Raw genomic sequence first — 27434 nt, 5'->3', positions numbered from 1 at the left:
TGCCCACAGAAAACATGAACTTAGAGATTAATTTATTAGAAAAAGAGCTTATAAAAAAGTTGTGTCTTTAGAAGTGTAAATAGCATGGCAAAAGACCGTCCCCAACAGCCAGATGAGGATCACAATGTTTCTCACATAGCAGATAATGTTGCAGTCTTACAGGAAGAGAGTCAAGACAGAAGGCACCTTGTGCGATGGGACAGCAGCAATTCAAAAAAGCATGGAGCACAGTAGACAGCATGAGCTGTTGAACACAAGCACAGTGCTGCCTGCCTTCAGGGTATGCAGACAAGAGAGCATCAGGGGACACAGCACGCTGGTAGGGTGCACAGAGGGCACACACAAAATGTTCGGTAAAGAGGTTACAAATATATGGGGAAATGCGAATGAAGAAACCCTTTCCTTTTATATACAAAACCAAGGAAGTGGGCCGTGAGGCAGTGTGTTGTACCTTGGTTGTCATACAGCACCTGCTTTCATGGGACCACAGCCTTGGGCAGGAGAGTGTAGGAAACCTACTGCAAAGACACTGAGGTGCTGGAGTGTGTCCAGAGAAGAGCAACGAAGCTGGTGAATGGGCTGGAGAACAAGCCTTATGAGAGGTGGCTGAGGGAACTGGAATTGTTTAGCCTGGAGAAAAGGAGGCTGAGGGGAGACCTTATCACTGTCTACAACTGCCTGAAAGGAGGCTGTAGTGAGGTGGGTGTTGGTCTCTTCTCTCAAGTGACAGTCAATAGGACAAGAGGAAATGGCTTCAAGTTGCAACAGGGGAGGTTTAAATTAGACTTTAGAAAAAAATTCTTCACCAAAAGGGTTATCAGGCACTGGAACAGGCTGTCCAGGGAAGTAGTTGAGTCACCATCCCTGGAGGTATTTAAAAGATGGGTAGGTGAAGTGTTCAGGGATATGGTTTAGTAGTGGACAGGTATGGTTGGACTTGATGATCTCAAAGGTCTTTTCCAACCAAGCGATTCTATGATTCTATGATTCAGGGAGGTGGGAGAGGGGACAGCTGAGATTTCAACCCTGAACCAGGCTTACCACCTCATGCCCACCAGTGGAAGATGCACAAATTGTCAAGGAAGGGCATGGTTTGTCTGGAGATTAAAGACAAATTACCATAAAGCTTTAAGAAGACAAAAAGTCTATTTATTTCCTCACTCACTTCCTCCTTTCCCTCCAAGTTTGATACTCTCCAATGTGGCAGAGACAAGACACCATACCCTGGGTTAGGAATGTTATAACCAGACATAGAGAAACATAGCTGGACCATCCCTCTCACCACAGCTCTGGCTGCCATGCTGATGACCAGGGAGGCCAAATAGACCGAAAAACTGCCTGCAGAGAAGTGGACACCTGACAAAAAGACACCCTGATTAATAACATGGCACTGTTGTAGCACCCAGCACTCTCCTCAGCTGTCAGAAGAGGTCCTTCCCGAAAAGCTTCTTTTGGAAGGGAAGACAGGCAGGCTTTCTTTGTCACAGGAGGACAGAGACATCAGAAAGGTGAAGAAATGCATTACTGAAAAACAAGCAATTATTTTATTGTGATAGCACCTGAACAGAAACACCTCCTTCGACAATAAGGCTCCAGCCAGAGCCACACATTTAAGGGTTTATATTCCCAATTCTGTCACTGCAGTTTAAAGAGACACCAGCGTCAGCACAGCAGCTTTAACTGCAACAAAAAGAGCGTAGCCCATTTTCACCATTGGCTGAAGTAAGTTGCACTTCTGTGCATGACACTGACTTTGAGTTTTGGTATTTCCATGACACAAGCACAACTCTCTTTGGGTCTGCCTTTCCTGGAGGCAGGCTGGACTATATGGCTCTAGATATAGAGATGAACTAGAAAAGCCATGACCCAAGCCAGATTCAGTTCGAAAAGGATGTTATCTATGACTCCACAAGCACAGATCTCTTTACAGTTATAATACAGAGACACCAGGGGAGACACCAGGATGTGTCAGAGGACCCTGCCCACGTTCCTGCCTCTGTAGCTCAAGTTACATAGATGTTGGACTGGATATAAAACAGAGACTCCATTAAAACTATATGCTAAAGAGTACAGAACTTTCATGAAAAAAAAGATATTATACAAGATGAGAATTTATTCACTGGGTAAACTTTTACTGAAGCTAAAATAGGGATGCCTGACCCATTATAGGAAGTTAAGGGTCAATAACAAATTAATGGGATCAGTGGCCCCATTAATCTTCCCATAATGAACACTAGCTCAAACAAACCCTTCTTCCTGAAATACTTGACAACATTTTACATTCACAACAAATTTACCTTATTGAACTGGAAATCATAGAAAAATTATTTGAATGTACTGAATTCAAGACATTCCCTGAAATGCAGAAGGTATTTTGAAACAGATAGTACCATGGCATAAGGGAGACTGATACCATAAATTAGTGCGGCCCCCAGAAAGCCGAGCTTTGGTGTTGCCCACACAGCCTTTGGTAGATATGTGCCTGTTACAAAAGTTACACAGTATGGCAACATGCTGCAAATGGTATCATCTGCTCAGAAATAGCACACAGTTGGGACAGATAGGGATATTGCAAACAAAGCTATTCTGAGTTTGCAGCCTCAGAGAAAAGGATGGATAAACAGAAACAGAACATGAAGATTACAGCAATGGAGGACTAAGATGCACTGGCAAATTATGGGACATGACATGCCCATTTCCTGCTCTGTCTTCCTTTTCTGGTTCTTAGTTACGATTCCAGTTTTTTTCTGATCTTTTTTACACAAAAGTCTGAGCAAGCAGTAATGAAACCGGGCTTAGCTGTTAGTATTACCAAATTGAGATGGTGCTTTCATCAAGTCCAGGGAGCTAAAAAGACTGGCAAGCACAAATTACCAGCTGCATTCCTGCCTCTCCTGATTTCAGTGATTTCTGCACTAAGGCACAGAATGGGATGTCTGAACAGCAATCTCAGAAGTATGTTCTGCCTGCTCATCAAGCGCAGTCTGAAGCCAGATTTTCAAAATATTTTATTTCCCATGGAGGCACTAACAAGAAATAGCCAGATTCTCAGTGGGAGCTGGATACTGCCCTCATGTTAACAGCTTCTAGGAAAAAAAAAATAGTGAAAAAGACCAACTTTAGGCCAAATGTGATTCTTCTGGAAGTTGGGTATCCAATACCAAGAGATGACTATTGTCCAGGATGGTGAAATATCCCAAGCACACTTAAGAGCAACAATATATATTCAGTCTCATACTCATCTCCACGAATACCTAGGGCTGCCTACACCTCAGTAAGAACAGGAAGCATGAATTATAGCCAGATTGTTGCCTAGGGAAGGCTTTAAACTAAACCTATGTTCTCCAGAAATCAAGCTCTGAGGGAATTAAACAATAAACCCAAGCAGTATTTTCTCACTTATTACCCACCGATTCAGTGCCTTGTGCTGCAGGTGGGGAAAGAAAAAGAAGGAAGTGAAGGAAAGTAAGAAACCCTGGTAAGCAAATATTCCTCCACAGCTCAAAACCACTCCTCACATCTGCATCACGGACAATACTAGTAGTGCAGACGTTTGCCACAGCTGCGGTCAAGCAGTTTTAAGAACAAAAGAAGAGCATGCAGATCACTTAGAAATTTGGGGTCATGTTTGAAAAGCCTCTTTATACTGCTCTGTCTCCTACAAGAACATATTCCTCCAGTGGGAACCTATCACATTTTATAGCAGAAGAGCCAATTTATTTCATTGCACATGTGCTCACACATATACTGCTGTCAGGACTTGAAAATGTTTTCCCCCAAGTGCACTTGGATTCTGCACACATCCTGACCCAAGCAAAGCAATGCAACTGGTCCTCCCCTTCCATCAAAAATGACAGACTATGGCACTGTTGTGTTGGATTTCTGGAAAATAACAGATTTTAAACTACCTACAACATAATACATAGCTCATTAGCTCTGGCTAACAGCTACAGCTCACTGGGTAGCTGGGTTTGCCTTGACATTCTCAGTTCTATGTATTGACACCATGAATTTACTTCTATTATTGAATTAGGAAATCAGGTGCTGAATGTAAAACTAAACCTGATGTTCTCCCACAAAGCAGTGTGGAGGAGACTGTTGAAAGATGCTGCTACAGAAAGGGCTGGGATTATATAGACTCATGTCCTACAGAGTCATATGCTAACTCAAATGAGATTTTTAACAAGTTTGCACTGAGAATTTTCCATTTTTCATCTAAACACATTGCAAATCTATGTGCTTTGCCAATGAAATGGCTTAAAATGGCATGAAATTCAATGCCCCCCTGAAATGCCACCTGACAAGACTGATAAAGTAAATGCTGATACTGAGACTAGACAAGATTAAATTCTACTATTTAGAGTGTAACAGTTTGTAATTAGGGCAGCAATGGTCTTTGTTGGAAATGTAAAAGGGATTTATACCAAATGCATTAGGAGGATCATCAAATTCTATCGCTACTTCATAGCTTCAAATAAAGATTTTATCATATACTAGCAAGCTCTCTTTAATAAACACTTTACCTGATAAAATAAACCTATTAATATTAAGTAACTCCCTACTTATCCGTAGATGACACACAATAGGAAATCCGTGATGTCGAAAAGGTCAAAACTATGTAATCAAAGCTTCTGCTCAAAGACAACCATTTGTTGCTAAGAAATTGCACTAACGACACTGGACACCAATGGAGCTTTCTAACCCGCTATCAAAGCTGCTGCTTGTGCATTTGCTGTGTATACTGAAACACAGCACACAAAGAAATGAGCCTATATTGCTATTTGCATCTCACAGTGGCAATAGGACAGGTCAAACAAAGCATTTCCTGAATAACAATTATTTACTGGCAGACAATTAAATCACTTTGGTTTAGGTCATATTTATACACAGAGTGGAAAACAATATACTGCAACTGTTCAACAACACAGATTCTTACATGGTTTTGTCTACTTTATAATAACATAGAAACCTCTTTAAATAATACCTGTTCAAGTAATTAACCTATTATAAAGAAAAAATAAATCAATACACTAAGGTTATGAATCTAAAAGAGCTCTACTGTGTTTCTTTCATTTAAATTTCAAAGTCGATGTCAATGTTGTTTCACATCTACAAAGACAATTATTTCATGCACTGTCAGGTTACTTGCAAATCATCACAAATACACCAGGGTCTACCAGGATACAGATTTCAAAGTGCACTGATATTCCAGTCTTCTCTCTCTGTAGTAACTGGATGGATTGGATTCCCTAGTCTACCCCTCAGTTATTAAACTTTTCCTTATTCCAGATAAAGCAAAGGAATACACGATGCAGACATTTTATGTAATCCTTGGCTTTTCAAGGTATGCTCTCTAGAAATGTCAACTATCTCTAAACTGTGTTGCTCATTTTCATATGGACTCACTTTTGCAGTCTCACAGCTCTCTATGAAGAGAGATGCTCCCGCACAGGATTGGCACACTATGGTAATGCATATCATTTTAAGAACACCAAATTTTTATGCACCCTTACTGTTCTCCACTTTTTATATTGTGTTGCTTCAGGCCGCTGTCAGGTAACTGAAGATAAGCATTCCCAGGTTCATGCCAACCTTCATGCCAGTACAAATGACACCACTTAAAATTCTCCAGGTGTGGAAGAAGTTTCAGTAAAAGTTTGCTGTTTAGCTCCTTCTGCTTCTTTTGAAAATAATTAGCCACAGTAAGAACCCTTGGGGTGCTCAAGAGATGTCCTTTGGAGCTTAGACTTCTAGAAATGGAAGTTACTTTGCAATTCAATTTCAAGAACAATATACATCTTATAAGGGCTAAACACATCTCTCACGTTATGAAGTGTTGTTCCACGTATTATGACTACTTTCTGTTTTGTACACAGAAAGTAATAGAGGCTCTTTTTATTCAGAGTGAAGATTTTATATATCCATGTCACAAAGAATTCTGATACTTGAGCCTTTGCTTAAACTGAATACCCATTACATCACCCTAAACAATTCCCCTTTCTGTAACTTTCAAACACAGCTACTGCATGCCTTATAAGCTGCTTTGTAGTCGTTACACCTTTTCAGCTTTTCAATGTCTGTTCACCTAAGTAACTCCCACACCCTCTTTAGTCATTACTGCTACCTCTCTGTATGGGGTTTTCACTATGAACCTATAAACAGATACAGATACCAAAGACATTTTGTGTTCTCTCGTAATGTGCAACAATAAAGCTCACTTACTGAGACCCAATACTGAAAACGACCCATCAAGATTATTTACAAGACATGTGACTGAACCACTATGGATAGGTCTCCTGTACAGGAATAAATATGTGATGCTGGTGCGCAGAGAGGGAGTACACTGACAGCTGAGCTCTGGAATAGGGGATTCCAGGGAAGCCATAAGCTCAAATGAGCATCGTGGTTTTGGTAAGGAGTTATAATTCTGTCCATTTTTCTATTCCCCAGGCAGCAGTATGCACCTGCTGTCTTCAAAAAGCAATGTACTTGTTGCATAAGCAATTGCTGTATTTTTTCCATACTCTCTTAGTGATCATCCTTAAAGAAACTTTCCATCTCAAATGCTACAGTAGGGCTACTGTTAGAGACAAGAGCTTGACACATGCACATAAAACCTGCTGCAAAAGTCATTTCACACCTTCCTGAACCAAAAGTGCAGTACAGGCTTCTTCCCTCTGATGTACACGTTTCATTCACAAAGATACCTCGCAGACCCAGAGACATTAAGGGACTGAATTTGGCTTATGGTTGCCGGAGATCAGATTCTGCTGGGCAACGTTTAGAAATGTAAACAAAAGAGAGCTCTCCCTGGGGTCCTGCATAGAATCCCACATGCCACCAGCTGCCCCTTGCCGCAAGCAGATGAAGTGGGAGCATGCACATCACAATGAACTGCACAATGAAATCCTGCTATCTGAAGATGTTATTCCTTGCAACCTCTACCCCTTCCAGAAAGCAAGGAAAACAGTGCTGACAGTTCACACTGAGTCCCTTTTCAGTGTGGAAAGATCCCTTCCTTCAGCACTGCTTCCTTTTAACAGGTGGACAACTCCCAAAATTCAACAGTAGGAAACACTTTACCTTTTACAAGCTCCAGCCACTCTAACCAGATTGTCAATAAACAGAGCATATTGCACAGATGGACTAATAACGCAACCCTAATTCAATTGCCTACAACCATCTTCTGTGCATACTCTATTAAAAGCAGCCACTCGGCTTGCAGCAGCTTAGAAATGAGGACAGGGTCCCCTTCTGAAGGAGAGAAGGGAAGAATGTTGACTTTGATTAGCTAGCAGCTGTGAGCCAGCTCTCTCAGCAGCACACTCACAAGTTGCAGGCAACCCTACGCCTGTGTGTGGTGACTTGCAGCCACCTCAGTGGAGAAAGCAGCTTGCTGTTATCCTTGGCTAAACTTTCAGCCACATAGCTTTTCAGTGACTCACCCACCTGAACCAGAAGTCCAATAGCATCAGCCATCGTAACACACTCATATTTGTATCTGAATAGAATAATACAACAGTAAACACTCAAACCATGTTGACCTACGTTCTTCTCCACATCCTGTTGTCCAAGTAGCCCATACAGAAGAATAAGTGCTCCCAAACAAGGGTGGGTCCTGGAATTATGGTCAGATCGTGATTTGAGTCTTCAATCTTTAGTTTACATTCAAGTTCTAGATTGATTTCCATATGCTTTCTTTCTCTCACAAACTCTTGGATATAGGAAAGAGGGATAGGAACCCAAATCTGCCAGTATTATTTCAAAGTTTGCTTTACCTCTTTTAAAGTCAGACTGCCAGGAGCCACTGGCTGATGCAGAATAAGGGATTATCTTTTGCAGTCAGTACCTTTGAAGTGCACAAGATTAAAATCAGTTGCAAATAGAGGACCTGAGGCCTATCAACAGCCATGCTGCTTGAGGCCAGGAAAGTCCAAAGAGCTGGCTCATGCTTCCATCTGCACTCCAGACCAAAGGGTTGTAAAGCAGGCCATGCTGAGCCTGTCTCACTGTTCTGGTTTGAGCGAAAGTAGAATTAGTTTTCTAACTATTCAGCTAAGCTTTGTCTAAGTAACTTCATTTTCTGAAAGTTGACTGCATGTTTTTCAGACAGTGTTTCTCTCTAGAAGTGATAACATGGGGCACTGGCATGCAGAAAGGCCATTCCTTATACTCATTCCTATAGAAACCAAGGCCATCCTCAAGCTGGTGGAACGCTGTAAGTGAAAGGGGTGAAAAAGTGTCACACCTGCAGGGAGAAGCGGACAGGACAGGTGACCCAAAACTGACCGACAGAGTATTCCATCCCATATACATCATACTCAGTACAAAACTGAGGGATCACAGGGGTCAATCTCTCTTCTTTGATGGCCACCATCTAGCGAGGACTTCGTCTATCTTTTTGCCCTGATCCTGGATCCATGCATTCCTGAATCCAGTTCCTGAGTCCAGCTCCCTCCTGCTCTGAGTCTAGCCCTTTTCCTTGTGTCTGTGGTGATGTACTCATCTATGGTGGAGGCGAGGGGTGGGTAATTTTGTATATTTGTATATATTTGTTTGTTTTCTTATCAGTATTATTATTATTGTTGTTGTTGTTGTTTCATTAAAGCTGTTTTAGATTTAGTTTCCAATCTACAAGTCTTTTTGTCTCATTTCCCTTTCTACTTTCCCTGGGGAGGGCGGGGAAAGGAACTGGGACCAGAACTGCTCACGTTTAGCTGCCAGTCAAGGTGGGTTGGGGCTATGCCATCTACCTGTCAGCCTTGGGTTCAAGGTGAGAGTTACACAGTACCTGACACCAAGCACTGGGACCACAGCACATATACACAGTGAGGACTGAGTAGAAAAAGAATTTTAGAAGAACTGCTCATGTCATGTGCTGTTCATGTTTCCTGCCTTTCTGTGAGAGCCCCCCAAGAATCTCCACACTCCTTCACGCAAGAATGTATTTATGCAGAACCGTGAAAATTCCCACTTCTCCCTCAATCTCCCTCCACTGTCAACTGGTCAACCCAGTTTGCCCCTTTTGAGCATCCTTTCCTCCTCACTCTGCTCCTGGACAGTATTAGAATGCCTGAGAAAACCCATAGCTGCTGAGAACCCCTTTGAAGTTACTGTGACCAGATGGCCCATTGCAGCCAGCTGTGAGAGACTCACTCCCAGCTCATGGCTGAAAGCTTACTCCATCCCACGGCTTAGTGGGATTAACTACATCTTCACTACTTTCCCACCTGATTTTTCATATATAATTTACTTTAGCATTACTCTGGGGCAAAACTAACCGGATGTTGCTGGAGGTCATCTGGGGTAAGGGCTTGGATTTTTGCCACAGCTGTCTTCTCCTCTGACATCTTGACAAGCTGTTGGACAGAACTAGATGAGAACTTGCAGCAATGTTTGCACTTTGAAGAGCTCTTTAACAACAGCCACCCACAGAAGAAAAGGCCAGTGGATGAGTAACTAAGCAAGAAGAGATTTTTATGTTAATACAGCCATGTCCATGTGCTTTTTAAGCACTATGTTCAGAAAAAGGCTGTGCATTTATAACCAGCTCTTCTGCGAAAGCAGCTGCAACAGCAATGGAAAACTCAATTTAGTCAAAGAACACATTGTGATGAATAATAAAAAATTAGTTGAATCCGGTGCCTGTGATAGTGATGAGCTCAATAAGCCTAGCTAGAACTAAGCATAACGTACATAGAGAGGCTGCCCTAAGTCCTGCCAGTCCCTATCAAAGGGGAGACTGAATACTAAACACCTTGTTTTAAAGGATTAGGACTTTCTAGGTACCACCCCACTGCTGACCTGGCCTGAATTCGTGCTCCTCTTTTAAGCATAGAAAACAGGGAAAGGTATAATTTCAAAATGGGGAGCATGGAAGGAGAAAGAATTTAGCATGTTCTAGGCAAAGTCTTCCCAACTCATTTCACCTATGACCCATGTAAAATCTGATATCCAGTAGAGTAATTCGTTGCAATACTTAGGGACCTCAAATTGGTTAAAAAATGAGCCAAAATAGAGAGGTCTGATAGACAGAATGTAGCTGACTGATCTTGCATGCAGATAATAGCTAAGAAAAAAAATATTGTTGCAAAAAAGAAAAGTGTCTATCAAAGTCCAAGTATGCGAAGTATCAAGAATTTAATGGAAACTCACTTCCTAACAAATTGCATGTTAAGAAATGAGACAGATAGATGAATATTTTAATACCAGATCTCCCTACAGGGAAAAAAAAAATAAAAAAAAGAAAGGAAAAGATTGTTTTCTTCATTAAAAAATAAAAATCTCATTGGAAAAGTTAGCTCCTGTTACATGAGCTCTTGGAAAATAAGGTAATGTAGCTGTTCATCTCAAAAACGGTTGGTGAGGTGATGCTTCTAACAGAGACCTGGAGCCAGGTCCATCCTCCCATAATATCTTAATAGAAGAGTTGTCATTCATGCCAGGGAGACAGAATGGTTGAAGAGATGCAACAGACAACATGACAAGCTAGCTAGGCCAGCTGACAAGCACTCAAATGAGTCAAGCCCAAGTGAAAAGTGGAAGCATGAATGCTAGCAAAGTGATCAGAGAGAGCTAACTTCTCTCTGCTCCATGATATGTGTTGATCAGAGCAGGCTACTCTGACTTCACTGACTGCCAGAGAACATGCCGAGACTAGCTTTCTTTTTATTCATTTTTCCTACTGCTACACAAAGTGCTAAATAAAGGATGTTTGGTTCTGGCCAGACAGTCTTGAATGGGTCCTTTGGAAAGCGTGACTGATCAGGCTTCTGCACTCACAGCCATGGATCACCTTGGAGCTCTGCAAGGAGAGCAAGCAGCCAGATGAAAATCACATTGCTCAAGGAATTAGCTTTCATCATAACAATACCTCAATATAGTAACAATTGGCTAAGTCTGCGAAGCTTTTCAAAGCTATAGTCAGAAAAGGCTCGCTAAGTTTTAAACAGAGATTAACTTAGAAATAAAGGTGTATTGGGTTTGTGTGGGAAGGTTTCACAAGTGGGGAGTGGCTACAGGGGTGGTCTGTGAGAAGCTGCTAGAAGCTTCCCCCATGTCCGACAGAGCCAATGCCAGCTGGCTCCAAGATGGACCGGCTGCTGTCCAAGGCTGAGCCCACCAGTGACGGTGGTAGCACCTCTGTGGTACCATATTGAGGAAGGGGAAAAAACTGCTGGGTAAGAGGATCTAGGGAGAAGAGTGAGAATATGTGAGAGAAACAACTCTGCAGACACCAAGGTCAGTAAAAGAGGAAAAGGAGGGGGTGCTACTGGCGTCAGAGCACACTCCGCTGAGCCTGTGGTGAAGATCATGGTGAGGTCTTCCTCATGTATCCCATCCCAGCCTCCACCCTTCTGTCCATGAGGCTGTTCCCCTGCAGCCCATGGAGATCCATGGTGCAGATACCCACCTGCAGGCCAACAGATACCCACCTGCAGCCCTTGGAGGACCCTGTGCAGGAGCAGGTGGATGTGCCTGAAGGAGGCTCTGACACCACAAAGAGCCCATGCAGGAGCAGGCTACTGGCAGGACATATGAACCCGTGGAGAGAGGACCCACACTAAAGCAGGTTTGCTTGCGGAACTCGTGGCCCCACAGGAGACCTATGGTGGAGCAGTCTGTTCCTGAAGGACCCCAATCCATGGAAAGGAACCGTGCTGGAGCAGTTAGTGAAGAACTGCAGCCTGCGGGAAGGACCTATATTAGAGAAGTTTGTGGAGGACTGTCTCCTGTGGAAGGGACCCCATGCTGAAGCATGAGAAGAGCTTGAGGAGGAAGGAGCATCAGAGACACCATGAGATGAACTGACTGCAACCCCCATTCCTCATACCCTTGTGTTGTGCTGGGGGAGGAGGTAGAAAAATCAGGAGTAAAGTTGAGTCCAGTTAGAAGGGAGGGCTGGGGTGCAGGTGTTTTAAGATTCAGTTTTATTTTCTCATTACCCTACTCTGACTTGGTTGATATTAAATTAATTTTCCCCAAGTTGAGTCTGCTTTGCCTGTGATGGTAATTGGTAAATAATCTCTGTCTGTCCTTATCTTGGCCCATGAGCCTTTTGTTGTATTTTCTCTCCCCTGTCCAGTTGAGGAGAGGAACAATAGAGCAGCTCGATGGGCACCTGGTGTCCAGCCAAGGTCAACCCACCACAAAAAGAATAAACAAAAAACACCTTTATTTGCCATGTTATGAAGTTACATACAATGTTACAGACTCACAAGGTACTGTGCTGTGGGCAGCTATTCAGCAACTATTGAGTTTTGCTTTGTGGGTGGTGGTTATTAGTGGGAAAAGCAAAGTAAGGTAACACAAATATAGTAATCCTCTTTCACTGGAAAGTTAAATCAATCAAATTATCTCATGTTGGATAAGAATACAGATACAAGAAGCTATATCAGTTTGGGGGACACAGAGAAGCTTGATCAGGAATCCAAGCCCTTGGTTTGAATCTAGCATTGGTCCCTGGATAGTAGCCTTCACTTGCCTATACCTGGCCAGTAGCTGTGGCAAAAAGCAGGAAACGTGCTCCTGCAGCAGGAAAAAGAACAGAATTTGCATTAAATGAAGAAACCCAAACATCTGAAGCTCTCCTCATCCTATGACTGGCTTTCCTAAAAATTTGACAAGGCTACCAATGCAGGTAAAGGGCAGATCCCTAAGACAGATGCATTAAGATGAGTACATCTAAAGTCTGTGGAGGGGAGATTTAGACTAGACATTAGGAAGAATTTCTTCACCGTGAGAGTGGTAACACACTGGCACAGGTTGCCCAGGAAAGTTGTGGCTGCCCCATCCCTGGAGGTGTTCAAGGCCAGGTTGGATGGGGCCTTGGGCAGCCTGGTCTAGTGAGATGTCCCTTCCCATGGCAAGGGGTTGAAACTAGATGATCTTTAAGGTTCCTTCTAACCCTAACTATTCTGTGATTCTATGATTGTATGATTCTTAGTCAGAAACATCTCCAGCTGGCTCCCAGAATTAAACAGAGGATTTAATTGGCACTATAGAAGGAACTGCATTAATTCTTATTTTCAAAGACAGTGATAAATCTTTGATTTACCAAATAGCAAGGATATTAAACAGAATATCTCACTGTCTTTAAATGGGAGCTGGGACTGTGATTGCAGAATAACTGAAGTCCCATACCTGCTAAGAAAACATGAAAAACTCATTCCCCCAAGCTCAGGCAGGCTCAGTTTTCTCACTGCTTATCAACTACCTTTAGCCCGTACTCATATAATCCACTCCTCTTCTAATCCTGCCCTACTATGCTGGCTGCCAGCAATCCTTTTTGCAGATCAGTGTTGGGGCTGGCCTGGGATCACACTGTTAGGTGCCAACAGTTTGCACTACAGCTGAACTGCTAGGACACATACGGTGGAATGGTATGTAACAGGGTTATTTTTCTCTTCCTAAGGCCACAGCAGATCTCTGGGACATCAATACTTTCTGTGACTTATGCTACCAGTACTGGGGTAACTAAGAACCCACACAAAAAAAACCCCAGACAAACAACCACAAATGTAACGGTCTTCTAAAGACATTCCAATGACAAAATCTGCACAGTGCTGGATACAAAAGTATTTGAAAAAAAAGAAGGCAATTTATAAATCCTAAATCCTAGTGGTCTGGGATGTGTGAGAGAGCAGACATAACACCATTACACAGACATTTAAGAAAGGAAGCAAGGATCAGAGAATGCAGCTGAAACTGCAGAGAGATGCATCACTGTGAGAATTGAACATGCTGAAACCCAACCAGAGTACCAGGTTTTGACAGCTCAGCTTTTCTGACAATAGACATGAATGTCTGAGAGGACCTCAGGATCCAACCAGATTTAAGATGGTGGTTTGGATGGAGAGTCAAGAGGAACCCCGAATAGTAACACTGGAGCTCTGGCAGTATCCTTAAATCTGAAGCTACGGTTCTGAAAAACCTAACACCAGAGTGCTGAAAACCTAGAACTGTAACACGTGCTTTGTAACATCAATGTGGCACTAATGGTATTTCAGTTCCTTCCACCACAGCCCAGGTTTAATGTATTTAAAGATGGAGGGACGTAAGTTTTCTAACAATTACTGAAAATATACACAAGGCAGCGAGAAAAAAAAAAAAAAAAAAAAAAAAAAGAAAAGAAACAGAGCAAAGGAGGATGTCTAGATTTCAAAGGTCACATTAGAGATTTTATTTCTTAGCAAATTCTTCGTCAACACAACTATTGCTCAGGGTAGCAGGGATGGGGACACATGTGAGGGAACACACAAATCTCATTTTGGATCAGTGGTGAAGACAATTCCCCACTCAAAATCTTCTTAATTTGCAAAGTTGCCAGAAAGACCAGTTTCCCCCACAGTTCCCAGTACCCCCCTCAGACAGTCAAAGAGCCTGTCAGGTCTTCTAGGGGCCCTCACACTCAATGCCAATGTCACCCTGCCTCTTGTCCTCTATAAGTGATTTTGAAGGAGTCTCTGCCTTGGAAACAAGACTCTGGAAATAAAAAGCTGGCTTTAAATGTTGCATTCAGTGAAAATACAGGGACAGACACTCCTGCCTGCCTTCCCAGGAAAGGCTTTCGCTGGGGGTAGGACAGCCTTGTGGTCAGTGGAGATTTGCAGAAGTACAAAACACAGATCTGTGTGTCCTTATCTACATATGAAGTTGATGTGTTGCCTGGTAATAGTGTGCTGGTCTGGATCACAGATGCATTCAAGTGGATGAATGAAGGCTTAGGTAAATAAGACAATAGGTGCTCTTTCAGTAAGTAAACCTCTCAGAGCCCATGAGAAGGTAGGCCATGCCTACAGATGGCCTCTCTCCACCCAAATATTCTCCTCTTTATCCCCAGTGCAATCTCTGTTGTCTCCACAGGCCATGTAAGTGTCAGAATGAAACTTCTACCTTCTTAGTAGCCAGAAAAGATGTTTTGCTTTCATCTTTCATCACAAATTCCAAAGGGAAACAGGCAAAAGGGAGATGTGGGGAGAGACAACATTTTGACAGTGTGCAATAATAAAAAAATGACAGAAGCCACAGACAGAGGAGAGAAGAGCCTCCCTGCTTCCCATGCACAATGATAGATGAAAGGGAATGGATGACAGATCAGGCAGCAGGCAGGCTGCATGCAGAACAGACCGTGCACAGCCTTGTTCCACTGAGACCACCAAGTTTTGATGAGTATGCATGCAGCTGCTACATCAGTCTGTGCTTTTCCTGAGTTCCTGTCTAGCATGGAGGAGGACAGATGTGCTTTTTCTGATATTACTGTAAACGGTATCTAGCTTTAAACTACCTACACTGGTTACTTCATTTAGGTCATCTGACTGATGTTCTGAAGACAGCATTCTCACTACCTCCCTCACAAAGTAGGTCATTAATTAAGAATCTTCCACTCTCCAGACTGTACCTGCAAAGTGGGCAAGTGATTTTGCTGCGGGCCAGTATTCAGCATGGTGACCCACTAAACCTACTTAGCCACAACAGACTATGTAGCAGTTGGAACTTAAAAATGGAGCAAGACCTCCAAGGACTTTGGGAGTGGCAAAGAAAAAATCTAACATCTACCAGTTGAGATCCACTGCTCCATTTATGTTCCACAGCTGCCCAGTAACTTCTACGACATAGCACAGAAAATATGAAATAGCATTTGAGAGATCCAGTCCAGTTCTCAGAAGATGGCATCCACATCTCATCACTCTATCTCATGTGGTCATTCAACATTCTCTTACCAGAAGCTGACAGTTCAGCAAGCAACTGGGCAGCAAGCAAGTGGGCCGAGCATGCAACTGGCCCACTCTTCCTCCCACTCTTCATCATGCAGGAAAACCAGAAGAGCGTGGAGCTGGTACAAGTACGTGCGCCTGCTGGATGCACTGCTGCTATCAGCGTGACACCACCACATTTTTGGCAGGTTCATTCCTTCCCTCTCAAAACACCTCGTGCTGCTTTGGAAATATGAGATGGAAAGAAGCTTTAAGGGCTGGCAAGGGATCCTGTGAAAGTCCGTTATCCCATAATGGACTGCTCATTCATTCTTAGGCCAGTTAACTAGCCATCTCTCAACCACCTCAACTCATCCTTCCTTCCAAATGTGTGGTCCCTTAACCCCCTCCCCTTTTCCTGCCTCCCACTCTGCTTCTGTGAGCATTATCACTATTCTCCTCTCCAATGCTTCTGACCTTAAACTTCCCTAACTTTTCTCCTCCTCTTCTTCCACTCATATTCACACTGTTACCAGCCCTTTTCTTTATCCTCATGGATACAGTGTCCCAGCCAGAGCCTTCTGTCACAATAAATGCTGTTTTCTGCAGCCTCGTGGGAAACATGGGATCATTACATGCCAGGACACGTGCTCGGCCCATCATTATGCAAGTCAGTGCTGGAGCCATTTTGTTTCAATTTGCTTCTCTTCAGGGCCCAAGGATCTGCTCACTCATTATACTAAATGAGGTGGTTTCCCAGCTTGAAAGTGCATTTTTAAAAATCTTACTCTGCTTAATGATTCTTTTTGTTAATTTTAAATAGATTTTTAGAATCATTCTTTCTTTTGGTAAAGGACCCACAGCAGTGGAAACTGTGTTTGGAGCTTCTGGTCCATGTAATGCATTCTTAATGACCCGAATATTTAACTGGAGGAATTCTCTCTATAGGTGAGATATATTTCATGCTCCTGATTAACATACAACTTCACTATGCATAGGAACTACGCAAACTTTTCCTCACAGGGAGCGATGAATTTGACATGTTGCGTAGAGCACTGGAACGCCTGAAATTCAAACTTATACTGATGCAGCTTTGCAACAGGTATCACAGGTGCCAAGTCCATTGCTGAGGATCTGGCTGTGAGGGAAATACCACCTCAGAAATCACTTCTTAAAGGTCACTAGCAGCAAGTCTGTTCAGTTTGCTGATATATACTGATACGGCACAGGTGTCCAGGGAGCACCAGGCTGCCAGTGCTAGCCAAATGCCTCTCCCACACTTGGCTCCTTCTATAAGGTCATATCATATATATGTGCCAGTCCATGTGTTTCCTTACAGTGCTTTAGAATTGCCTTCAGCAATGGCAGGGATCGCCCTATGCTGGTGATGAGGTGTTCCAAGTAGATCCCCCTGCTGTTCAGCCATCCTTCACAGAAGGCAGGGGCCTGGGATATGGGTTGGCACAACCACAATTCAGCACACAAGAGCCCAAACGGCCTTGAAGGAGCTGCTGTCTCAGATCTGCTGTTTTAGGATGAAGTGAGGTTAAGATGAAAGCTAGTAAATTGCAGGAACAATGGAGCTTCCTTCATGTTGCCTGACGTTACTCAGCTCTCCTCAGCAGAGCTTGTGCTGTATGCTCCATTCTAGAGGGACAAGCCACAGACTGCAGGACACTAATTGCTGTGACACTAATTGTTGCACATGCAGAAGAAGGCACCGGAGGCACTCTCCTCTTTGCTAACAGGGTTGAATGTTATTAATAGTTTAGTCTTATAAAAAATGTATTTTGAACTGGTGAAACATGGAAAAAGGAAGCAGAGGAGAAAAATTAAGATAATCATGACAGAAACACCTCAGTATATGGATTATATATTGGAAGACAATCCATATATTGAGGTTTTTCTGTCATGATTATCTCTTCTTCTCTGCTTCCTTGTTCCATTCACTTGACAGGTTTCATCTTAGAACACAGACAAGATCTTGTGTCTTGTCATGAGTGAACAAGGCACTCACTACAGCTGGCTCCTGAATCGTATCACAGTATCATAGTATCACAGTATCACAGTATCACAGTATCATATCACAGTTGATGCAGCCCAGGATACGGTTGGCCTTCTGGGCTGTGAGTGCACATTGCCAGCTCATGTCGAGCTTCTCATTGACCAGCACCCCCAAGTCCTTCTCATCGTGTACTGAAAATGGGGATTGCCCTAACCCAGGTGCAGGACCTTGCACTTGGCCTTGTTGAACCGCATGAGGTTCTCACAGGCCCACTTCTCCAGCCTGTCCAGGTCCTTCTGGATGGCATCCCGTCCTTCCAGTGTGGCAACTACACCACTCAGCTTGGTGTCATCCACAAACTTGCTGAGGGTGCACTCAATCTCACTGTCAATATCACTGATAAAGATATTAAACAGCACCATTCCCAGTACAGACCCCTGAGGGACACCACTTGTCACAGATCTCCACCTGGACTTTGAGCCATTCACCAATACTCTCTGAATACCACCATCCAACCAGTTTCTTATCCACCCATCAAATCCATATATCTCCAATTTAGAGAGAAGGATGTTGTGGAGGACTGTGTCAAAGGCTTTACAGAAGTCTAGATAGATCACATCCATTGGTTTACCCATGTCCACTGCTGCGGTTACCCCACCACAGAAAGCTACCAAGTTGGTCAGACAGGACTGGCTCTTGGAGCCTTCCAGTTCTACCTGATACAAGCAATAAAATCACAAAAATTAGGCAAGTCACACCCAGTCAGTATCTAGCATATATCCAGAACAAAAAGAAATCACCACCAAGACATTCCCCTGTTCCAACACAGTCAAAGATGCACAGACTCCCTGGGGGGATGAAAAGTTGGGAACTCGATGGGAATCGATACATGACAAATGCTTAAGAGTCCAGAAAATGCCAAAATGAAAGTGAAGGAGTGAGTACAAGACTGGGGACTACTGAGTGATGCTCAAATTGCATTCCACAGACACAATATTAAATTAATATACAATATTGTTTAAATAGTAGATTCAGTGAATATTTGTCACCACTGAATAACCACATGTTCAAATGAAACAGCAAAAAATATTTGCACCCCTTCAGATTTCAATGAGAGGCTTGTCGGGTGATAATTTTCCCTTGGCGAGCTAATTTAGTCCTTGGACTACGAAGTGTTCAGCTCACTTTTCATGGTCTGTATTTCCTAGAAGCACTGCCTGTTTCACATATGAAACTGGGGTAATAGTTCAAATTATTTACTCTTCCTTTCATAGGGGACTGCATTTAAAAAGGGGTTGCTGAAGTACAGGAGTGCACTAAGGAGCATTGTGACAAGTTACCTTGTTGAAATTACATGGCTAACAATATTCCTGGGGAGTTGTTCTCTACTTTAGAGCAAAACCGACAATTTGTACCCCAAAACCATACCATATAAGGCTAGATATCCTATTGATTGCTTCTGATAGCAACGCTAAGCACAGGAGCTAAGCTGCAGTAGCTGGTTAATTTTATTAAGCCTGGGTACTGAAAAGCCCTGAAGACATCTAAAGTGGACTTTAATATTTTTGTTTAACAATTTGCATCCCTTACTGTCTCTCTTAATGAGTTTGCGCCTGTTTAATCTTCTGTAAACTCTTATCTCTGTCCTACTGATGTATACAAAATACATTTGAGTAGGGCAGCAAACAGAAATGTGAATTCTTGGTAAACAAAATATGACACATCCCTTGAAGGAAACATTTATTACCCACATTGTACTCTGAGAGCAACACACTATATTGTGCAAGTGGGGGTTCACAGTGCAGACACCAAACCAGACTACAGCAAAAGCCCCACACTGTAGTCTGCCCCAGGCAACCATTTGTTATTACATGATACACCTCTGAAAATACTGATGTGAAAGATGTTATCTGTTTTGCCACATGTTCATTTTTTCTATGTCAATTCCATTGCCTAAGCAAAACTGGGCACGTTTCTGGTTGTTGTCATGTGAATTTTCACTTCATAGAGTAAGTGGAAAGAAAATAATTTTGTTACTTTGATGAAGATGCCTTGCATGTTTTGACAAAATCAGGTCCCTCCAGGGTGCTTACTGGCCATGAAGCTCTTTCATATCTCATTCATTATCAGAGAGAGACAGGAAAATATTTCCTCATTTCTCTTGCGTATGAGTAAATTAGTGGAAACCACAGAGACTCAGTTTCATTAAAAGTGATGGAGTGAGACTGGCTGCAGCCACTGCACAGTGGGGATCAGGCTGAGCTGATTTAGCGCAGTCTGCCCGACAAATACAGGAAAAAAGATTAGCTGGGAATTTCTCTCTTGAAGCACTAACTGTTTACTGCAGCCGAATTCCAAGACAGCTTGATGCCATAAAACCTGACTTCTGAGCTCTCAATTCAAAAGCTAGTTGAACATCTCATGTTCCTCAGCTCCGTTACGCCATAGATTTTAGATGTCCATATGCTAGACCTGCATTTCCCTCCTAGTTTCAAACAATGCTATTACTATCTCCAACTGTTATAGTTTCTACCAAGTGACAGCCAATGTAATATTTCTGATGAAGCCTTCCTCACAAGTTTGCCAGGGGAAAAAAAGCCCTTAAAGCCGCAAACCCTGGGATTAACTTCAAGCTCAGCTGTCTCATGTTACAAAGCAACGAAACTCTTGACATGGAGGTGGGACATGACATTTGAACACCAGCTGAGTCAAAGCTCTATTATTCTGCTGAAAAGATGTCCAAAACCCTGAGGTATTAATTGTTGCTGTGTAGCCCCACGATCAACAGCATCACAAGAAACGAGTGAAAATGCTGATGGCAGATGACATTCTGGCTTGTGTGCTGCTTCGGCTTGTCTGAACAGAGTGGCAGGAGTGCCACTGCCTGTTGAGGTTTTGTGTAGATCATGGTCCAACTGGCGATTTTCACTGGTGATGCTCACAAGAGCAGGATAATGCAGGTGGCAGGCATGAGATAAAAACTTAGGCTACAATTATATGTGAATGCGCTGAAATCCACATGGAGAAGAACCAGAGTGAACCGTGGGTTAGAGCAGCAGCTTTTTATTTCAGAAATTAAGCAGCAAGAGAGGAGGAGTAATTGGGATCACTACTCAAGACCTGAATGTCTTCATACCAGCAGATAACATGATGCATGTCAGCCTCATCACAATGTTCACCTCTCAAGTCAGGCTCTGAGCTCTCTGCTGGCATTAACTGATTATCTGGCAGTATGATCATGAGAAGCCTAGCACCGGCAACAGAGGGACTGCTGCAATCTGCAACTTAAGCATAGTCTGATTTCTAAATGTAGCTTGCTACCTATCTATGTTATATTTAACTCAAAGTAGTGCTCCAAGTCCCTCCATTTTACATCTTTTTCTTCCTAGCCCTTGCTGACCTTAAAGATGGCAGAAGAAACACCTTTAATCAAAATCAAACCATAAGCAAGTTAACCATAAGTTAAAGTGTAAGTCTGGATTCTTGTGATGAGTTAAAAAACTCCATGTGACTCAGTTTGTCACAAGGTACCCAACCAGGTGGCATAACTCTGTTTGGATGACTTAACACAACTGACTTCTAGCTCTACTTGGTTCAAATTTCCAGAAAATCTGTGTTCCTACTGAGCATGATAATACACTGCACATGTTCTTTTTCCAATGTTTTCTCTCAGAGAAAGCTCTCATCCTTTTGTAAGCTATTCTCTGGTGAACACTATCACCTCATAAAGGTCACATCTCAGACTCCGGAGTCATAGGCATTTCACAAATTACCTGATCAGCTACTTGAAAATGTTAGATTTTGGGACATCCAGTGTACAACTCACCCATCTACGTTCAGTTCCCAGGGTATACAGACACCTGGGTCACATGTATTATTCTGCTGGGCTCACATCTGCAGGAAGCAGGAAATAACATCCACACTGAGCTATGCGGAAATTCAGTCCTTAGAAGAACACAAGGAACAGAAACAATCAGAGAACAATGCAGGCACATGGTGATCACCTTGTCTTTTTACACAACTCAGCGGTCAGACAGGCAGCCTCTGAGGTGGAAGGGTAAGAAAATATAGCCTGAAGTGTCTTGCTGCTCCTGGACATCAGAAGGGAGAAGACAGTACCTTTTTTCATCTAAGAGGGAATTATGAACATTTTTCTCACTGAAAACTGTAGCAGGCACAAGGCTTCTGGCAAAAATAATTCAAACCACTCTTTCTCCAAGATGACTGATAAGACAACACTGCAGCTGACATGCAGGTGGGTTGGGATAGGATGGGGAGGGGAGAGAAAGACAGCTGCGCTCTGACAAGATGCCTGATGCAGGCTGCCAACAAAACAACGCCAACTGCAGATAAGTCATGTCAAACTACCAGAAATTCAAAGCCATGAAGGCTAAAAAAGCTTAATTACAGGTGTGAAGACAGAACAGTGCATGATGCGGGAGGTATGATGTTTCCCACAACATGTCCATGAATATAACTTCAGTTCATGCAATGCTGTGCAACTCCTAGAGACACTACGCATACTACTATGGAATACATTACTTTCAGCTGCACAACTCCAAAACTGCTTTATTTCACAGCCCATTGCCAGTGTTCTTCAGTGCAGAAAGTTAGTCCATGCGAGTTATTCTCTCATCAGTACCCAGGAGATAAATAGTCTGCCACTTACATTTCATGTTTAAGAAGAAATACTAATACTGTGCTGAAATGCAACCCTTCACCATCAGCAAAAGTAGTTTATTGAATAGTGTTGTCATAAACCAGCTGGTATATTCTGTTAAGACATGGCTATACTTTAGGAACTCAGCTCCCACATAGTCAGCAGGATTGTGGTCTTACTCCAAAGTGTGGTGGTGCCTTCCTGAAGCAGGTCTAGGGCAATATGGAGCTGCTATGGTGATTCAGGGCAAGGCTGCCAAGGGAAAAAGCATGAATTTCTGGCAGCAGTATGACAAATTTCCTTCTCTTGGAGCCTGCTGACAGACAGAAACAGGCACGCAGAGCTGGGGCCATTTGCATAAGTGGCTCACCTCTGCCCTACAGAAAGATACCAATATTTATCGTGTGGAAAAGATGGGTCTGTCTCTCTGCAATTCAGATATGAAGCAGGAAGGCAGAGAGAGGAAAGAAGGGAAAATGAGAGCAATATTTGAAATTTTCAGGCAGTTCTTTCCATGAAAGAGTTGGTAAAAGATGAGGTTTTCTCCTTTTTGCTCCTGTTACAAAGAAAAAACCCCAAACCCTTTTGAATCAGTTGGATTCAGTGACTGTACCCCACCTCCAGTATAATGTACGAGAAGCATAGTGACAGCAAAGGGCTCTGAGCCTCTATTGGAAAGCTACTATTTAACTACCTAACCAGGACTCAGCTCTTCATTACCTTTCTTTTGTGGGCCTATGTTAAGTGTGTGTGTAGTGTCATTCTGCTTCATAAGTAAGGTCTGTACTTGAAACTTCTGCTTTATTTACTTATTTGAAATGCTTAGCCTCTGACAAAGCCTTCATACACCACATAGACCAAACATTTCATCTTTCTTTGTTATAGCAGAACAGAGAAGCATAGTGTGTGAAGGAGGAAATCTTGAGTTTGCCAGCTCGTACAATTGACCCATTCAATGTCTGTTTCCAACCCTCCAGCACTTCAGCTTTGGTACAATGCGCACAAACAAAAGATGATGCTAAATCCAGTATAAAAGTGTGTGTGTGTGTGTATATATATATATATATATATATATATATACACACACCATGCCCAATTTACAAAGGATGTACTTCTGAGGGATCCTCACAGAGGTTGGCAATGTATCTTTTTAAGTTCTCTGGTCAATAATGAAAACCAGAACTATGAAGAAATACATAATTCAGCCTTAACCCAAACCCAGTGACTTCATATTAAATACTTATAAAGAAAAAAGCCAAACAACAATTACAGAGAAATAGAGAACATAACAACTAAATCTATGTGTAATCTGTCTCTGGCTAGTCACCTTCTCTCAGAAGGGAAAAAATACATCCCAATTAAAACACCTTTCAGGATACAATCGTAACCATGGCACTGCTATCACAAGGCTTCAGCAAGCTTCCCAGCTGCTGGCTCCTTCTGCATCAACTGGGATGCAGGGCATCTCCCCTCATTTACTTGTATTTCATCACATGCTGGCAGGATCAGGGTTAAATTTGATTTTTCAGATTCCAGCTATTTGTTTTCATCACAGCTTCAATATTTTCACTCTAAGAATGGGAAATATAAATTTCGTTCTGGAAGACTAGAAAAACGGAGCATCTGCAATGCAGACTCAGGCAGACTTCAGAGAGGGGTACATGACCATGAAGGGATGCAAAGTCTCCAATTTAACAAGCCAAGTCATTTCCCTGTGAGCAGTGAAGGCAGAACAAAGTGGCCACTGTATGAAAGACACTATACAAGATTGCTTTATTCCTGTTTGTCTTGAGGCAGTCACTTGTTTAAAACCAGTACCTCAAACATTTCAAAAGCCCAGTGACCTCACCTAGCCAGTTGGAGTCGGTCTGTGGAAAACTCATCCACAACTCTCCTGACAGTCCTCCAGACACAAATCATGCTGGGATGAAGAAAGGGAACTCTGATCCTTCCTCCCCCTTTTCTGCACCTGATTCTGCTCCCTGTTATTTCATATTAATACTTTTTCAATCTCAGTTGCTCTTCCTCTGCAAGAATCTTTGTGGTGATGCACAAAGCATAATGAATGCCAAGTCAGAAGTACAGTAGTAAAGCCACTAACTTCCGATCTGCAGGATCCAGACAATATCGGCCTCTGTCTACCTGTTTGTGCACTGGCTTCCTTGCAGTGGCTTGTTTACAGCCCTTCCTCAAGTGCCAGTGAGCCAAAGAAAACATCTTTAATGCTGTTCTGCTGCAACATTAGCCCTTTGCCTGTGGCTGACATAATTCTTATGATCACAGTTACTTCTCTGTTATGGCTGAGATGAAGCATGGTGTTTTCATCACAGCCCAAAGACCCACAAACTTACCCTCAAAGCCTTTCACATGAGCCTCACCCAGTGTCTCAGGACCATAAACAAACCTGCACTGAAGATGTAAGAATTAAAACTGGGTTGTTTCTGTTTGAGCTCATAAAGACATCTTTCAATCAAAATATCTAAAACCAACACATACTTGTCTAGTGAAAGCCTTATCTAATGTTTTTCCCAATAAAATTAGGGGGTGAAGAATCACTCCGTAGACATACTTATCTCACCGTAAGAGTAATTTTTTTACTTGACCTGACTTAAGTATTAAAAGGTACTTAAGATATCAAAATGTGCCTTCAAATGTGAATAAAAAGGAAGAGAGATGATGGATAAAGAACTGACCATATGCAAGAAGCTGGGGAGAAGACAGATGGGGACAATCAATTTGGACAACACAGTCAGCAGACTGAGATAAATACCTCCCACTGTTATGCAGGAATGTCCCCAGATATGCTAGGAACAGTGATGCAGAAGGCTGCACATATGCTTGCCATGACTGGGAGATGATGACAATGGGTTGAGAACAAAGCAGTAGGAAACCCAGAAAACTCAGTCCTGGCTCAGATGAATTTTTAAGAGAAAGAGAACAGTGAACAGTCAGTCAAGCCCAGTGCTTAGGATCTGCAAATGCATGCAGAATAAGGACAGGAACTGAACAAGAAAGCAATGTTAGAAGTCACAACATAAGGTGAAGGACAGAAGATTTAGAACAATAGTCAGAAACTCGTCTGTTAAGCTAAAGAGCCACTGTAAATGCAGCCTTCATTTATGATGGAAGCCAGTCACCCAAGGTGCCCACCCACATCCACCACTGTTCAGCTAAAAGACTAGCTTATCTTGTAACTGCTTCAAGTTTCAGCTGATGGACAACTAGTTTTAAGGCCAGTGACTCCCTGTCATTGTTCAAAAGGCAAAAATAATCCACTTATTGTGAAAGGAGGAAGAGGAGTGGTTTTGATGGACATGTTACACTTGGCTTTATAAGAAACTCCTTGTGGTTGTTTGGTCCTGTTTATTTTTCTGTTCAATGATGGCTACAGTTGCCAATATTCCAATCCTCTAGAGAGTGGATGCAGCTAGAAAAGAACAACGTGCTACTCTAAATCAGCAATTAATGGATAACTCTAAGTTTAGAAAAAATTAACAGGGAAGAATGCAGCTGATTTATTCTAAGTTTTTTTTAAAGGAGGAGGTGGAGAGGATGGTAATAGATTTGGAAGATAGTCTTCAGGGAAGCATGAAGACTCAGCTGTCAATAGGCACGAATTCAGGGGGCTGCATGCAGAAAATGGGTGCACCCACAAGCTCTGTGGGCATGTGAAAGGAGGTGGCTGACTCAGCAGCTATGCAAGTATCTTCCATAGCTACAATGAAAATTTTCAGTCTTCCAGTGAGACACGTACTTCTGGTTTGATAGCTCTCTGAAATTAAACCGGACCCCAGTCTGATCCGTGTTAGGTATGCTACAGTGATGGACAAGCTGGGCAATAACTCTATCTGCAAGAACTCTCATTAGAAGTTCGAACTCCCAGCAGCAAAAACAATCAAAAAGCAGGCAGGAGCAAGGCTAATCCATTTAAGTGAGACTAAACCAGCCTTTATTATTAATAATAATAAAAGATAGGTTTAACTAGTGATGCTAGAAATTACCTGGGTTGGTCAAGCAAAGCACAGACCATGTAGCTACTGAGTGTAACCAGATTTGTGGGGAAGAAAAAGGTGACTGAGGAGACTTGGAAAAAGGCAATACACTATCAGACTCAGTGCACTGAGTCTCACAGCTTTTCATTGGCTTCACCCCATCAACTCAGAAATCAAAAGGCTTCAAGCATCAGACATTTGTGTTTGCTCCATCTTCATCACTGCCAGACTCATCCCTGCGATTAAAAGAATGGAGAAATAAGGAGCTTACAGATTCACTTTCTCCAGTTGATATGGTGACTCACTGCACTGAGGTATTGATCCACAGGTCTGGCCTCTGCCGATAACTACGTGCCACAGGGGTTAATTTAACTCCCCACCACCTGGCACTGCCTCAGATACTTTGCAGAGAACAGTTATAAATTATATAGCCTTCTAAAGGCAGAAAGCAGGAAAGCATTTTTTCAGCACATTTCCTTCGTTACCCAATCCTCCTGCAACCAGATCTGTTTTGCCGCTCCTAAGTCTCATTTGTTTTCTTCCTGAAATAATATTGCAGTCATCTACTCAAGCAGAGATAGCCCACAGGACACTGTAAATTAGAGTCACAGAAAGGAAAAAGGGTAAAAAAGAGTACCCTTCCAAAGCAGCCAGTTATTTTATATAACACACCAGCGTGCAGGCATACATGCACGTGCATGCATAGAGACCAGGGAAAGCGATTTCTGCAAGGAAGTTTTAAGTAAACACAAAACTACTCTTCATCTTACAGAAATGCTGGTGATTTTAGAAATAGCAGTACCTTGAAAGGGTGTAACGGTGATAACCGGAATGACATGCACACGGTTTTTGATAGGGATAGGTCTTCCACCTCAATACGGCAATGCCGCACAGGAACAGGGCAATTTGGGAAAAAACCAAAGATATAAGTCTCCTGATTTTAAAACTTCCCTTGTCCAGCACCAGCCTGTACCTGTCCTACTGATAACAAACCCTTTAAGGGAAACAGACAGGGATAAAATTTAGTACTGTTCAGTCCTTGCAAGCTTGTTGATTGTATCAAATAGATGTCTTGAGTTTTA

The 27434-nt window shown here is 42.6% G+C and overlaps 1 protein-coding gene across 3 annotated transcripts in view; it reads right to left on the bottom strand.

Annotated features, from left to right (window-relative positions):
• Window positions 1-27434, bottom strand: part of LOC104067343 (transmembrane protein 263) — a 208962-nt gene that overhangs the window by 45808 nt on the left and 135720 nt on the right. The window contains exon 1 of one of the 3 annotated variants that reach the window (XM_054068472.1): window positions 21527-21547. The exons of the other annotated variants lie outside the window; for them this stretch is intronic. Coding sequence (XP_053924447.1) covers window positions 21527-21530 — 4 coding nt within the window. The 5' untranslated portion in view covers window positions 21531-21547. Of the gene's footprint in view, window positions 1-21526; window positions 21548-27434 lie in introns of those variants that run through there. 3 annotated transcript variants of the gene reach the window in all.

Source organism: Cuculus canorus, chromosome 5 (assembly GCF_017976375.1).
Source record: "Cuculus canorus isolate bCucCan1 chromosome 5, bCucCan1.pri, whole genome shotgun sequence".
NCBI classification, from domain to species: Eukaryota; Metazoa; Chordata; class Aves; order Cuculiformes; family Cuculidae; genus Cuculus; species Cuculus canorus.
The sequence above is the reverse complement of the archived record's forward strand: the minus strand, read 5'-3'. Positions and strand labels throughout refer to the sequence as shown.